Source organism: Rhinoraja longicauda, chromosome 34, assembly GCF_053455715.1.
Source record: "Rhinoraja longicauda isolate Sanriku21f chromosome 34, sRhiLon1.1, whole genome shotgun sequence".
Taxonomy (NCBI): domain Eukaryota; kingdom Metazoa; phylum Chordata; class Chondrichthyes; order Rajiformes; family Arhynchobatidae; genus Rhinoraja; species Rhinoraja longicauda.
Genome location: NC_135986.1, coordinates 6,363,966 through 6,379,186, shown reverse-complemented (window position 1 = coordinate 6,379,186; position 15,221 = coordinate 6,363,966). Strand labels below are relative to the sequence as shown.

The window sequence follows — 15,221 nt, the reverse complement described above, 5'->3', positions numbered from 1 at the left end:
TCCAGCTCTCTCTTGAATGCATTCAGAGAATTGGCCTCCACTGCCTTCTGAGGCAGAGAATTCCACAGATTCACAACTCTCTGACTGAAAATGTTCTTCCTCATCTCAGTTCTAAATGGGCTACAGCTATGAGATACAGCGCGGAAACAGGCCCTTCGGCCCACCGAGTCCGCGCCGCCCAGCGATCCCCGCACACTAACACTATCCTACACACACTAGGGACAATTTTTTTAATTTTTACATTTGCCCGGCCAATTAACCTACAAACCTGTACGTCTTTGGAGTGTGGGAGGAAACCAAAGATTTTGGAGAAAACCCACGCAGGTCACGGGGAGAACGTACAAACTCCGTACAGATGGCACCCGTAGTCAGGATCGAACCTGAGTCTCCGGCGCTGCATTCGCTGTGAGGCAGCAACTCTACCGCTGCGCCACCGTGCCGCCTGGGTTGTCACCTTTCACCCCAGCAGCTCTGACATGCAACTCATCATCCTCTGACATTTCCGCTGCCTCTAACGGGACCCCATCACTAGCCACATCTTCCCATCCCCACCCCTTTGTGGTCTCCGCAGAGACTCTTCCCTCCATAACTCTCCCTTCCCTCCCAAACCAACCGCTCCCCAGGTACTTTCCCCTGCAACCACAGGAGGTGCAACACCTGTCCCCATACCTCCATCCTCGACTCCATCCAGGGAGTCCTGGATAGTCCTTTCAGGTGAGGCAGAGGTTCACCTGCACCTCCTCCAACCCCATCTACCGTATCCATTATTCCAGGTGTGGGCTCCTATATATGTTGGTGAGACCAAGCGCAGACTGGGCAATCGTTTCGCCGAACACTTGTGCTCAGTCCGCCTCGGCCTATGCAATCTCCCCGTTGCCAAACTCCCCTTCTCATTCCCACACTGACCTTTCTGTCCTGGGCCTCCTCCATTGTCAGCCTGAGGCCTAGTGCAAATTGGAGGAACAGCACCTCAAATTTCGTTTGGGCAGCTCACATGTTGAATTCTCTAATTTCTCAGGTAACCCACGCAGGTCACAATAGACAATAGACAATAGGTGCAGGAGGAGGCCATTCGGCCCTTCGAGCCAGCACCGCCATTCAATGTGATCACGGCTGATCATTCCCAATCAGTACCCCGTTCCTGCCCTCTCCCCATACCCCCTGACTCCGCTATCCTTAAGAGCTCTATCCAGCTCTCTCTTGAATGCATTCAGAGAATTGGCCTCCACTGCCTTCTGAGGCAGAGAATTCCACAGATTCACAACTCTGACTGAAAAAGTTTTTCCTCATCTCAGTTCTAAATGGCCTACCCCTTATTCTTAAACTGTGTGTGGCCCTTGTTCTGGACTCCCCCCAACATTGGGAACATGTTTCCTGCACTCTAACGTGTCCAACCCCTTAATAATCTTATACGTTTCGATAAGATCTCTCATCCTTCTCAATTCCAGTGTATTCCAGTCACAGAGAGAACGTAAAAACTCTGCGTTGGCAGCACCCGTAGTCAGGATCGAACCCGGGTCTTCGGCACTGTAAGGCAGCAACTCTACCGCTGCGCCACCGTGCCGCCCTTAAAAGCAGTTCGAGCACATCTTACAGAGTGTAAGAATGAGAAATTGAATTGTTTGAAAATCAGGAACCGGGGTAGGACGTTTAAATATGCTTAAATATATAGAATAGTTTAATGTTCTGTGGTAGTATTGAACTCACCATCCTCACAAAACATTTCGACTGAAGTCGTCCACTTTGTGTTTACTTCTACCGGGTTACCAGTGAACTTTAATCCGCAAGTCAAGCAATAAAAATGGCCTCAGGTCTAATAGGGTGACAGAGCTAAAAATATATAGACATTAAAATCTCACGGCCCATATTCACAAATACTCTACAGAACAAAATGTTGCCCTCGATAGCGGGCCACGCCGTCAATAAACGAGACACTTTCAGTCTGAGAGGATTGTCACATTCAAATGGGTTATTGGCTCCAGCTTTATCTCTCAATCTCTCTCTCTCTTTCTCTTGCCTTTGAGTTCAAAGCATTGCGAGTCCTGAGCACTTGGGTTAACAGTGTCTTTGGTCAAGTCCATCGAGAGCTGGTTGGTTAACGTTTCTGTCCGCCGTTATATCCCAAAGGAAACAGCCCATTCGTTTTGTCTTCTCCCTCTCTCAGCTATTCCCTGTTGTTGCTATACATTTTTGTGCTTTTATTATGCGAAGGTTACAGTGTATAGTTAGCACGTGAAGCTCCTTCCGAGTGTGCAGGAGACGGGTCAGCTCGTGGCCAGGTTACAGGCTTCCGTGTCGAGGAAAAACAACCGGACTTTCCCTTGCAAGAAGTTTAGGTACACGTGGAAGATGGTTCTCACTGTTCTGCTGTTAAAGGTGGTCTGTGCAGTCGGCTGCTCCCCATTGAGGACAACCTGAATGGAAACAAGAGCATCACACAAGGTGTCATAGACAATAGACAATAGACAATAGACAATGGACAATAGGTGCAGGAGGAGGCCATTCGGCCCCTTCGAGCCAGCACCACCATTCAATGTGATCATGGCTGATCATTCTCAATCAGTACCCCGTTCCTGCCTTCTCCCCATACCCCCTGACTCCGCTATCCTTAAGAGCTCTATCCAGCTCTCTCTTGAACGCATTCAGAGAATTGGCCTCCACTGCCCTCTGAGGCAGAGAATTCCACAGATTCACAACTCTCTGACTGAAAAAGTTTTTCCTCATCTCAGTTCTAAATGGCCTACCGCTTATTCTTAAACTGTGTGTGGCCCCTGGTTCTGGACTCCCCCAACATTGGGAACATGTTTCCTGCCTCTAACGTGTCCAACCCCTCAATAATCTTATACGTTTGGATAAGATCCCCTCTCATCCTTCTAAATTCCAGTGTGTACAAGTCATGAAAGCAACAATTTGAAGCACACAAGAAATTGCAGCTGTACACAAGTGAGAGGAACAGAATTAGGCCATTCGGCCCATAGAAACATAGAAAATGGGTGCAGCAGGAGGCCATTTGGCCCTTCGAGCCTGTACGCACCGCCATTCATTGTGATCATGGCTGATCATCCACAATCAGTAACCCGTGCCTGCCTTCTCCCCATATCCCTTGATTCCACTAGCCCCAAAAGAGCTCTATCTAACTCTCTTTTAAATTCATCCAATGAATTGGCCTCCACTGCCTTCTGTGGCGGAGAATTCCACAAGTTTGATTCTACTCTGCCATTCAATCGTGGCTGATCTATCTTTCCCTCTCAACCCCATTCTCCTGCCCTTCTCCCCATAACCCCTGACCCCCTTATTAATCAAGAATCAGTCGATCCCTGCCTAGAAAATATCCATTGACTTATACTCCACAGCCATCTGTGGCAAAGGGGGTGAGTGAAATGGAGCCCTATTGAATGGGCATGGAGTGTTGGAAATGGAGCCCTGGTGACTGGGAAGAGAACACCTCAAACATTATGAGGTGAACCATCGGGATCTTAAAATGGCGGATAGCTTGAAATAGTCACAAAGCAGATTATCGGAGTTTAAATGCTTTTCTTCCAATGCACAGAGGAGAAGACTGATAACACACACACACTATCATCCTCTACACAAACACGCCATTACCACGTTGTGACAGGCAACTGTTTTCACATATCACCTCCATTGTGAATGTTTACACGGAGAGCTTTAGTGGAAATGGAAGTTGGGCAGGAAATGGAAAGATTTTAATATACATGGAATGAAACAGTGAGCCGTTCCCTGGTCCCAAAAACGTCAACGAGAAGTGACCTTCATTGCCATGGACGGCTGTGGAGGCCAATGGGTATTTTTACAGCAGAGATGGACAAATTCTTGATTAGTGCGGGTGTCATGGGATACGGGGAGAAGGCAGGAGAATGGGGTTGAGAGGGTAAGATAGATCAGCCATGATGGAATAGCGGAGTAGACATGATGGGCCGAATGGCCTAACTCTACTCCTAGAACGTATGTACTTGTAAACTTATTCCTTTACCACTCTGTTTAATCCCTCGCATCTCCGCTGCTGTGATGTCGAAACCACTGACCGATTCTAACCGTATTCTTAATTAAGCCCCTTTGCTGTGGTTTTTGGCTTCATTCACTCTTGATTTCCTCAACAATCAGTGATGAGCCTCTAAAATCCTCCTCCGAGATTAACAGTCGATGTAGAAACATAGAAACATAGAAAATAGGTGCAAGAGTAGGCCATTCGGCCCTTCGAGCCTGCACCGCCATTACCATATAACAATATAACAACTACAGCACGGAAACAGGCCCGTTCGGCCCTACCAGTCCACGCCGACCACTCTCTCTGACCAAGTCTCATCTACCTGCTCTCAGACCATAACCCTCTAATCCCCTCTTATCCATATACCTACCCAATTTACTCTTAAATAATAAAATCGAGCTTGCCTCCACCACTTCCACCGGAAGCTCATTCCACACAGCCACCACCCTCTGAGTAAAGAAGTTACCCCTCATGTTACCCCTAAACTTTTGTCCCTCAATTCTGAAGTTATGTCCCCTTGTTGGAATCTTCCCCACTCTCACAGGGAAAAGCCTACCCACGTCAACTCTGTCCGTCCCTCTTAAAATTTTAAAAACCTCTATTAAGTCCCCCCTCAACCTTCTACGCTCCAAAGAATAAATACCCAACCTGTTCAACCTCTCTCTCTAGCTTAAGTGCTGAAACCCAGGCAACATTCTAGTAAATCTCCTCTGTACCCTCTCCATTTTGTCGACATCCTTCCTATAATTTGGCGACCAGAACTGCACACCATACTCCAGATTCGGCCTCACCAATGCCCTGTACAATTTTAACATTACATCCCAACTTCTATATTCGATGTTCAATATGATCATGGCTGATCATCCAACTCAGTATCCCGTACCTGCCTTCTCTCCATACTCCCTGATCCCTTTAGCCACAAGGGCCACATCTAACTCCCTCTTAAATATAACCAATGAACTGGCCTCAACTACCTTCTCTGGAGTACTGTGTGCAGTTTTGGTCTCCATATTTGAGGAAGGATATTCTTGCTATTGAGGGCGTGCAGCGTAGGTTTACTAGGTTAATTCCCGGAATGGCGGGACTGTCCTATGTTGAAAGACTGGAGCGACTAGGTTTGTATACACTGGAATTTAGAAGGATGAGAGGGGATCTTATCGAAACGTATAAGATTATTAAGGGGTTAGACATGTTAGAGGCAGGAAACATGTTCCCAATGTTGGGGGAGTCCAGAACCAGGGGCCACAGTTTAAGAATAAGGGGTAGGCCATTTAGAACAGAGATGAGGAAAAACTTTTTTAGTCAGAGAGTTGTGAATCTGTGGAATTCTCTGCCTCAGAGGGCAGTGGAGGCCAATTCTCTGAATACATTCAAGAGAGAGCTAGATAGAACTCTTACGGATAGCGGAGTCAGGGGGTATGGGGAGAAGGCAGAAACGGGGTACTGATTGAGAATGATCAGCCATGATCACATTGAATGGCGGTGCGTACAGGCTCGAAGGGCCGAATGGCCTCCTCCTGCACCTATTGTCTATTGTCTATTGTCTATTGTGGAAGAGAATTCCACAGATTCACCACTCTCTGTGTGAGAAAAAACGTTCTCATCTCGGTCCTAAAAGACTTCCCCCTTATCCTTAAACTGTGACCCCTTGTTCTGGACTTCCCCAACATCGGGAACAATCTTCCTGCATCCAGCCTGCCCAACCCCTTAAGAATTTTGTAAGTTTCTATAAGATCCCCCCCTCAATCTTCTAAATTCCAGCGAGTACAAGTCGAGTCTATCCAGTCTTTCTTCATATTAAAGTCCTGCCACCCCAGGAATCAATCTGGTGAACCTTCTCTGTACTCCCTCTGTGGCAAGAATGTCTTTCCTCAGATTAGGAGATCAAAACTGTGCTTTAGTTTTGAAAAGGCTTGCGGCGGTGGTCATTGTTAATTAAGATGAAGCTGCTTTCAAAGATTTCGACGATTCACCGTTCCTTATCTGGGGGATGTGTTTTATTGGAAGAGATGAGGGTTTTGAGCCTTATCTAAGTGCAGTAATTAACGCCAAGAATGGACACAGTTATGGGAAGTGTCACTGGCCACACAGGCAGCGGGGCCAAAACAACTGATTGTGTTGGACCTCTGTCAGCTCCATGTTGTTGCTCTGTTGTTTTATTTTTGCTGTCTACAATTCTCCATCATGTCCAATTCTCCACACTGATGCAATTATAAATAAAGCACACCAACTTCCTGAGAAGATTATGGCGGCACGGTAGAGTTGCTGCCTCACAGCGAACGCAGCGCCGGAGACTCAGGTTCGATCCCGACTACGGGCGCCGTCTGTTCGGAGTTTATACGTTCTCCCCGTGACCTGCGCGGGTTTTCTCCGAGATCTTCGGTTTCCTCCCGCACTCCAAAGACGTACAGGTATGTAGGTTAATTGGCTAGGCAAATGTAAAAATTGTCCCTAGTGGGTGTGGGATAGTGTTAGTGTGCGGGGATCGCTGGGCGGCACGGACCCGGTGGGCCGAAGGGCCTGTTTCCGCGCTGTATCTCTAAATCTAAAAAATCTAAAATTAAGGAGATTTAGTCTGTCAAAGAGGATTGTCTTGAACTTCTACAGGTGGACAGTAGAGAGCATATTGACCAGTTGTGTCACGGCCTGGTTCGGCAACTTGAACGCCCAGGAACGGAAAAGACTGCAAAGAGTTGTGAACACTGCCCATTCCATGTGTGGCCCTGACCTCCCCACCATCAAAGGGATTTATCGGAGTTGCTGCCTCAAAATGGCCGCCAGCATCATCAGAGACCCACACCACCCTGGCCACACACTCATTTCACCCCTGCCATCGGGAAGAAGGTACAGGAGCCTGAAAACTGTAAGGTTCAGCTTGTTCCCTATAGCCATCAGGCTATTAAACACTACAACCTCAAATAAGGTCTGAAGAAGGGTCTCGACCCGAAACGTCACCCATTCCTTCTCAGGGCGGCACGGTGGCGCAGCGGTAGAGTTGCCGCCTTACAACGAATGCAGCGCCGGAGACTCAGGTTCGATCCTGACTACGGGCGCCGTCTGTACGGAGTTTGTACGTTCTCCCCGTGACCTGCGTGGGTTTTCTCCGAGATCTTCGGTTTCCTCCCGCACTCCAAAGACGTACTGGTATGTAGGTTAATTGGCTGGGCAAATGTAAAAATTGTCCCTAGTGGGTGTGGGATAGTGTTAGTGTGCGGGGATCGCTGGGCGGCGCGGACCCGGTGGGCCGAAGGGCCTGTTTCTGCGCTGTATCTCGAAATCTAAATCGAACATCTAAATCCTGAGATGCTGCCTGACCTGCTGAGTTACTCCAGCATTTTGTGAATAACAAACTCAAATAAGCTCTGAACTACAATAGACTATTTTTATTATTATTTACAGTGCGCTATGTTTACATATTCTGTTGTGCTGCAGCCTAGTAAGAATGTAATTGTTCTATCTGGGACACGTGACAATAAAACACTCTTGACTCTTGGCGCCATCTCAATGTCCCTATCCAATATCTGCGTGCACCTCCTCCCAACTTCCAAACCGGAAAACTTCCAAACCGAAAACCTCCAGGTGCTCCAGGTTCCTCCCACATCCTGAAGGCGTGTGGGTTTGTAGGCTAATTTGCTTATACGTTCATAAGTTTGAGGAGCAGAATTAGGTCATTTGGCCGGTCAAGTCTCCTCCGCCATTCAATCATGGCTGACCCATCTTTCACTCTTAACCCCATTCCCCTGCGTTCTCCCCAATATCCCTGTCACCCTTACTAATAGAAACATAGAAAATAGGTGCAGGAGTAGGCCATTCGGCCCTTCGAGCCTGCACCGCCATTCAATATGATCATGGCTGATCATCCAACTCAGTATCCCGTACCTGCCTTCTCTCCATAACCCCTGACCCCTTTAGCCACAAGGGCCACATCTAACTCCCTCTTAAATATAGCCAATGAACTGGCCTCAACTACCTTCTGTGGCAGAGAATTCCACAGATTCACCTCTCTCTGTGTGGAAAAAAACTTTCTCATCTCGGTCCTAAAAGACTTCCCCCTTATCCTTAAACTGTGTGGCCCCTTGTTCTGGACTTCCCCAACATCGGGAACAATCTTCCTGCATCTAGCCTGTCCAACCCCTTAAGAATTTTGTAAGTTTCTATAACATCCCCCCTCAATCTTCTAAATTCCAGCGAGTACAAGCCGAGTCTATCCAGTCTTTCTTCATATGAAAGTCCTGCCATCCCAGGGATCAATCTGGTGAACCTTCTCTGTACTCCCTCTATGGCAAGAATGTCTTTCCTCAGATTAGGAGACCAAAACTGTACACAATATCAATGACACTCAATTACGCTCAATGTAATCAATGACACTCTTACGAATCACTTCTATACATTGTCACTAGTGTGCAGGATAGAACTAGTGGGAATGGGTGATTGTTTGCACTCTGCACTGATGCAGAGAGGAGAGCTCTTCAGCGGGTAGTCCATAGAGCTCAGAGGACCAACGGAACACAGCTACCAGCCTTGGAGGGCATCTACAACACACGATGCCTCGGAAAAGCCACCAGCATCCACAAAGACTCTTCACACCCCTGCAACAGTCTGTTCAAACTTCCACCATCGGGCAGACGATACAAGGCCTTCTACGCCCGCACCTCCAGACTCAGGAACAGCTTCATCCCCAGGGCCATAGCTGCCATGAACCGGTCCTGCTGAGCCGGATGGTCACATCGCACAGTGAACCGGCACAGATCTACTTGCACTTTATACCGTTCTAAAACTGTTTCTAATTTGTTTCACTGGGTTGTTTAAATTAATACTGATTTTTTTTTAGATTTTAGATTCTACAGCGCGGAAACAGGGCCTTCGGCCCACCGGGTCCACACCGCCCAGCGATCCCCGCACATTAACACTATCCTACACCCACTAGGGACAATTTTTACATTTACCCAGTCAATTAACCTACAAACCTGCACGTCTTTGGTGTGTGGGAGGAAACCGAAGATCTCGGAGAAAACCCACGCAGGTCACGGGGAGAACGTACAAACTCCGTACAGACGGCGCCCGTAGTCAGGATCGAACCGGAGTCTCCGGCGCTGCATTCGCTGTAAGGCGGCAACTCTACCGCTGCGCCACCGTGCCACACCAGAGAATTGCTAATTAATTAAATTAGCTAATAATTAGAATAGCTAATTAATTTATTGCATGGTCTGGGAGGCGCATTCCCAATCTCGTTGAGCCCCTTGTACAATAACAATAAAGAGTTTTTTAAAATTCAGCATTTAATTGCTCAACAATAGTAGACTTTGAGAAAGTATAAGAAAATAACTGCAGATGCTGGTACAAATGGAAGGTATTTATTCACAAAATGCTGGAGTAACTCAGCGGGTCAGGCAGCATCTCAGGAGAGAAGGAACGGGTGACGTTTTGGGTCGAGACCCTTCCTCAGACTTTGAAGAAGGTGGTGCCCTGGGCTGCAGTCATTGAGGTGTGAATATATCCCAATGCTGTTTGGGAGAGAGCTCTAGGATTTCGTCTCGGTGACAATGACGGAACGCTCATATATTTACAAGTGAGGTGAGGAAGCTCGAAAGGGTTCAGAGAAGATTTATCAGGATGTTGCCAGGACTTGAGACCTCTCAGCTGCAGGGAGAGGTTGAGCAGGCTGGGACTCTATTTCTTACAGCGCAGGAGCATGAGCGGTGATCTTAGAGAGGTGCACAAAATCATTGGAGGAATAGAACCGGTTACTGCACGGTCTTTTGCCCAGAGAACCTGAGGACATAGGTTTAAGATGAGGGGGGAAAGATTTAATAGGAACCTGAGGGGTAACGTTTTTTACTCAAAAGATGGTGGGTGTGTGGAATGAGCTGCCGGAGGAGGTAGTTGAGGCTGGGACTATCCCAATGTTTAAGAAACATTTAAGCAGGTGCATGGATTGGGCAGGTTTAGAGGGATAAGGGCCAAACGCAAGCAGGTGTGACTGACATTTTGGTTAGTGTGGGCAAGTTGGGCCAAAGGGCCTGTTTCGAGTTTAGACTTTGTTTTTAGATTTAGAGATACAGCGCGGAAACAGGCCCTTCGGCCCACCGAGTCCGCGCCGCCCAGCGATCCCCGCACACTAAACACACTAGGGACAATTTTTACATTTACCCAGTCAATTAACCTACAAACCTGCACGTCTTTGGAGTGTGGGAGGAAACCGAAGATCTCGGAGAAAACCCGCGCAGGTCACGGGGAGAACGTACAAACTCCGTACAGACGGCGCCCGTAGTCGGGACCGAACCCGAGTCTCCGGCGCTGCATTCGCTGTAAGGCAGCAACTCTACCGCCGCGCCACCGTGCCGCCCGAGCGTTTCCACGCTCTCTGACTCTATTAGGGTGATGTGTGGCTTGGAGGACAACTTCCAGGCGGTTCTATCCCCATACTTTTGCTCCCCTTGTTCGTGTGGTTTGGTTTAGAGATACAGTGTGGAAACAGTGTGGAAACTGGCCCTTCATCCCACTCAGTCAGTGCCAACCAACGATTGCCCATACACGAGTCCTATGTTAGGGCACATGGTATTGGGGGTAGGGTACTGACATGGATAGAAAATTGGTTGACAGACAGAAAGCAAAGAGTGGGGATAAATGGGGCCCTTTCGGAATGGCAGGTGGGGTACCGCAAGGTTCGGTGCTGGGACCCCAGCTATTTACGATATACATTAATGACTTAGACGAAGGGATTAAAAGTACCATTAGCAAATTTGCAGATGATACTAAGCTGGGGGGTAGTGTGAATTGTGAGGAAGATGCAATAAGGCTGCAGGGAGACTTGGACAGGTTGTGTGAGTGGGCGGATACATGGCAGATGCAGTTTAATGTAGATAAGTGTGAGGTTATTCACTTTGGAAGTAAGAATAGAAAGGCAGATTATTATCTGAATGGTGTCAAGTTAGGAGGAGGGGGAGTTCAACGAGATCTGGGTGTCCTAGTGCATCAGTCAATGAAAGGAAGCATGCAGGTACAGCAGGCAGTGAAGAAAGCCAATGGAATGTTGGCCTTCGTAACAAGAGGAGTTGAGTATAGGAGCAAAGAGGTCCTTCTACAGTTGTACCGGGCCCTGGTGAGACCGCACCTGGAGTACTGTGTGCAGTTTTGATCTCCAAATTTGAGGAAGGATATTCTTGCTATGGAGGGCGTGCAGCGTAGGTTCACTAGGTTAATTCCCGGAATGGCGGGACTGTCGTATGTTGAAAGGCTGGAGCGATTGGGCTTGTATACACTGGAATTTAGAAGGATGAGGGGGGATCTTATTGAAACATATAAGATAATTAGGGGATTGGACACATTAGAGGCAGGAAACATGTTCCCAATGTTGGGGGAGTCCAGAACAAGGGGCCACAGTTTAAGAATAAGGGGTAGGCCATTTAGAACGGAGATGAGGAAGAACTTTTTCAGTCAGAGAGTGGTGAAGGAGTGGAATTCTCTGCCTCAGAAGGCAGTGGAGGCCAGTTCGTTGGATGCTTTCAAGAGAGAGCTGGATAGAGCTCTTAAGGATAGCGGAGTGAGGGGGTATGGGGAGAAGGCAGGAACGGGGTACTGATTGAGAGTGATCAGCCATGATCGCATTGAATGGCGGTGCTGGCTCGAAGGGCTGAATGGCCTACTCCTGCACCTATTGTCTATTGTCTATTGTTATCCCAGTTTCGCATCCCACACACAAGCGGCAATTTACAGAAGCCAATTAACCCGCAAACCTGCGTGTCTACGGGATGTGGGAAGAAAAGATGCTCTCTCCCCTTGTGTCACCGTGCCACCCTAAGCTGGAAGAAGTCAAGGTTTTAGAAGATGATGGAATTCTCTGCCACAGAAGGTAGTTGAGGCCAGTTCAGTGGCTATATTTAAGAGGGAGTTAGATGTGGCCCTTGTGGCTAAAGGGATCAGGGGGTGTGGAGAGAAGGCAGGTACGGGATACTGAGTTGGATGATCAGCCATGATCATATTGAATGGCGGTGCGTACAGGCTCGAAGGGCCGAATGGCCTACTCCTGCACCTATTTTCTATGTTTCTATGGTGGGGTTGCAAGGATTTACCAACCAGTACGGCTTCTTCCTGAATCTATTTGTGGTTTCTATAATATCTTCAGAACAGAAAGGCAGTATATATATATATTTTTTTGAAACGCACATCTAACAAATGAAAAACTGAAAAACTAGGTGATCAATTTATAGTTTAGCTGGCGGAGGTGCTGTCAGAGACCCAGGCTCGAGTCTGACCTCGTGTGCTCTCTGTGTGGAGTTTGTACGTTCTCCCCATGACCGCGTGGTTTCCCTCCCACATCCCCAAAGACGTGCGGGTTTGTAGGTTAGTTGGCTGTCTGTAAATTGCCCCCTCGTGTGCAGGCAGTGGATGAGAAAGTGGGATAACATTGGTCGGGGTGGACTCGATGGGCCGAAGGGCCTGTTTCCATGCTGTATCTCTAATCAATCACCCATTCACACTAGTTCTAAGTTATCCCACCTGTTAACAAACAAATGCACCATTGTACTGCAAACCTAGATTATCAACTTGTTTTAACGCGGGTACACGAAATTGTTGCGCAACATTCAACTGACTGAACCCGGTTGAAAATCAAGGTATTAGTTGGGCTATTAATAAAAAGTGACAAGGTGTTGATTTAAACAAGGTGTAAAAGACAATAGACAATACGTGCAGGAGTAGGCCATTCAGCCCTTCGAGCCAGCACCGTCATTCAATGTGATCATGGCTGATCATTCTCAATCAGCACCCCGTTCCTGCCCTCTCCCCATACCCCCTGACTCCGCTATCCTTAAGAGCTCTATCTAGCTCTCTCTTGAATGCATTCAGAGAATTGGCCTCCACTGCCTTCTGAGGCAGAGAATTCCACAGATTCACAACTCTCTGACTGAAAAAGTTTTTCCTCATCTCCGTTCTAAATGGCCCACCCCTTATTCTTAAACTGTGGCCCCTTGTTCTGGACTCCCCCAACATTGGGAACATGTTTTCTGCCTCTAACGTGTCCAACCCCTTAATAATCTTATATGTTTCCCCTCTCGTCCTTCTAAATTCCAGTGTATACAAGCCTAGTCGCTCCAGTCTTTCAACATACGACAGTCCCGCCATTCCGGGAATTAACCTACTAAACCTACGCTGCACGCCCTCAATAGCAAGAATATCCTTCCTCAAATTTGGAGACCAAAACTGCACACAGTACTCCAGGTGCGGTCTCACTAGGGCCCTGTACAACTGCAGAAGGACCTTTTTGCTCCTATACTCAACTCCTCTTGTTATGAAGGCCAACATTCCATCGGCTTTCTTCATTGCCTGCTGTACCTGCATGCTTCCATTCAGTGACTGATGCACTAGGACACCCAGATCTCGTTGTGCGTCCCCTTTTCCTAACTTGACACCATTCAGATAATAATGAGCCTTCCTATTCCTACCACCAAAGTGGATAACCTCACACTTACCCACATTAAACTGCAAAAGATAAATATATTGCAAAGTACATCGAATAATATCAGTCATGATCTCAATCCTTCTCTCCCGAGATGCTGCCTGACCTGCTGAGTTACTCCAGCATTTTGTGAATAAATCAATTTGTACCAGCATCTGCAGTTATTTTCTTATAATATTGAGGCTTGATATCTGTCCTGACTGCATTTGAACTCAACAATCTTATTCCAGCAAGTCTAACTGTGACACAGAGATTGCTCTCGATCCAATAAATTGCTGTTGCATCTCAAGGTCGATATCCCGTGACCCCAGGCTTGCGACTGGACAGATTACGTGACAGATGGCAGGAAGGAGCCTTGTTATGTTTTTAATCCCGTTATCTTTCCCAGTGTCAATATTTGAAGATTGTTGCTGGTTTAAACTGCTTGATTATAAAGCTTGTATTCGAAAGGGAGAAGGCAGGGACACTGAAACGGGCTGCTGTGTTGTGTAGCAGTCAGGCAAGGCGAGGGAAAGACAACTCAAGGAGATCATCCTGAAAACCAACTCGACATTCTGCATTCTTATTTTACCAGATCATCCTGGAAACAGGCCCTTCGGCCCACCGGGTTTGCACTGACCAGCGATCACCCATTCACTGGTATTTATTCACCAAATGGTGGAGTAACTCAGCATCTCATAGAAACATAGAAAATAGGTGCAGGAGTAGGCCATTCGGCCCTTCGAGCCTGCACCGCCATTCAATATGATCATGGCTGATCATCCAGCTCAGTATCCCGTACCTGCCTTCTTTCCATACCCCCCGATCCCTTTAGCAAAAAGGGCCACATCTAACTCCCTCTTAAATATAGCCAATGAACTGGCCTCAACTACCTTCTGTGGCAGAGAATTCCACAGACTCACCACTCTGTGTGAAGAAATGTTTTCTCATCTCGGTCCTAAAAGACTTCCCCCTTATCCTTAAGCTGTGACCCCTGGTTCTGGACTCCCCCAACATCGGGAACAATCTTCCCGCATCTAGCCTCTCCAACCCCTTAAGAATTTTATATGTTTCTATAAGATCCCCCCTCAGTCTTCTAAATTCCAGCGAGTACAAGCCCAGTCTATCCAGTCTTTCCTCATATGAAAGTCCCGCCATCCCAGGGATCAATCTGGTGAACCTTCTCTGTACTCCCTCTAAGGCAAGAACGTCTTTCCTCAGGTTAGGAGACCAAAACTGTACACAATACTCCAGGTGCGGTCTCACCAATGCCCTGTACAACTGCAGCAGAACCTCCCTGCTCCTAAACTCAAATCCTCTTGCTATCAGGAGAGAAGGAATGGGTGACGTTTCATATCATATCATATCATATATATACAGCCAGAAACAGGCCTTTTCGGCCCACCAAGTCCGTGCCGCCCAGCGATCCCCGCACATTAACACTATCCTACACCCACTAGGGACAATTTTTACATTTACCCAGCCAATTAACCTACATACCTGTACGTCTTCGGGTCGAGACCCTTCTTCAGACTGATGTCAGGGGGGGCGGGACAAAGGAAGGATACAGGTGGAGACAGGAAGATCGAGGGAGATCTGGGAAGGGGGAGGGGAAGAGAGGGACAGAGGAACTATCTAAAGTTGGAGAAGTCAATGTTCATACCGCTGGGCTGCAAGCTGCCCAGGCGAAATATGAGGTGCTGTTCCTCCAATTTCCGGTGGGCTTCACTATGGCACTGGAGGAGGCCCATGACAGAAAGGTCAGACTGGGAGTGG

At 47.7% G+C, this 15,221-nt stretch overlaps 1 protein-coding gene across 1 annotated transcript in view; it reads right to left on the bottom strand.

Moving 5' to 3' along the window:
• Positions 1–1,665: 1,665 nt before the first annotated feature.
• epoa (erythropoietin a) overlaps positions 1,666–15,221 on the bottom strand; it is a 65,073-nt gene continuing 51,517 nt past the window's right edge. Inside the window, exon 5 of the mRNA XM_078427803.1 lies at positions 1,666–2,414. Within this exon, the coding sequence (XP_078283929.1) occupies positions 2,265–2,414 (150 nt within the window). The 3' untranslated portion in view covers positions 1,666–2,264. The remainder of the gene's footprint in view (positions 2,415–15,221) is intronic.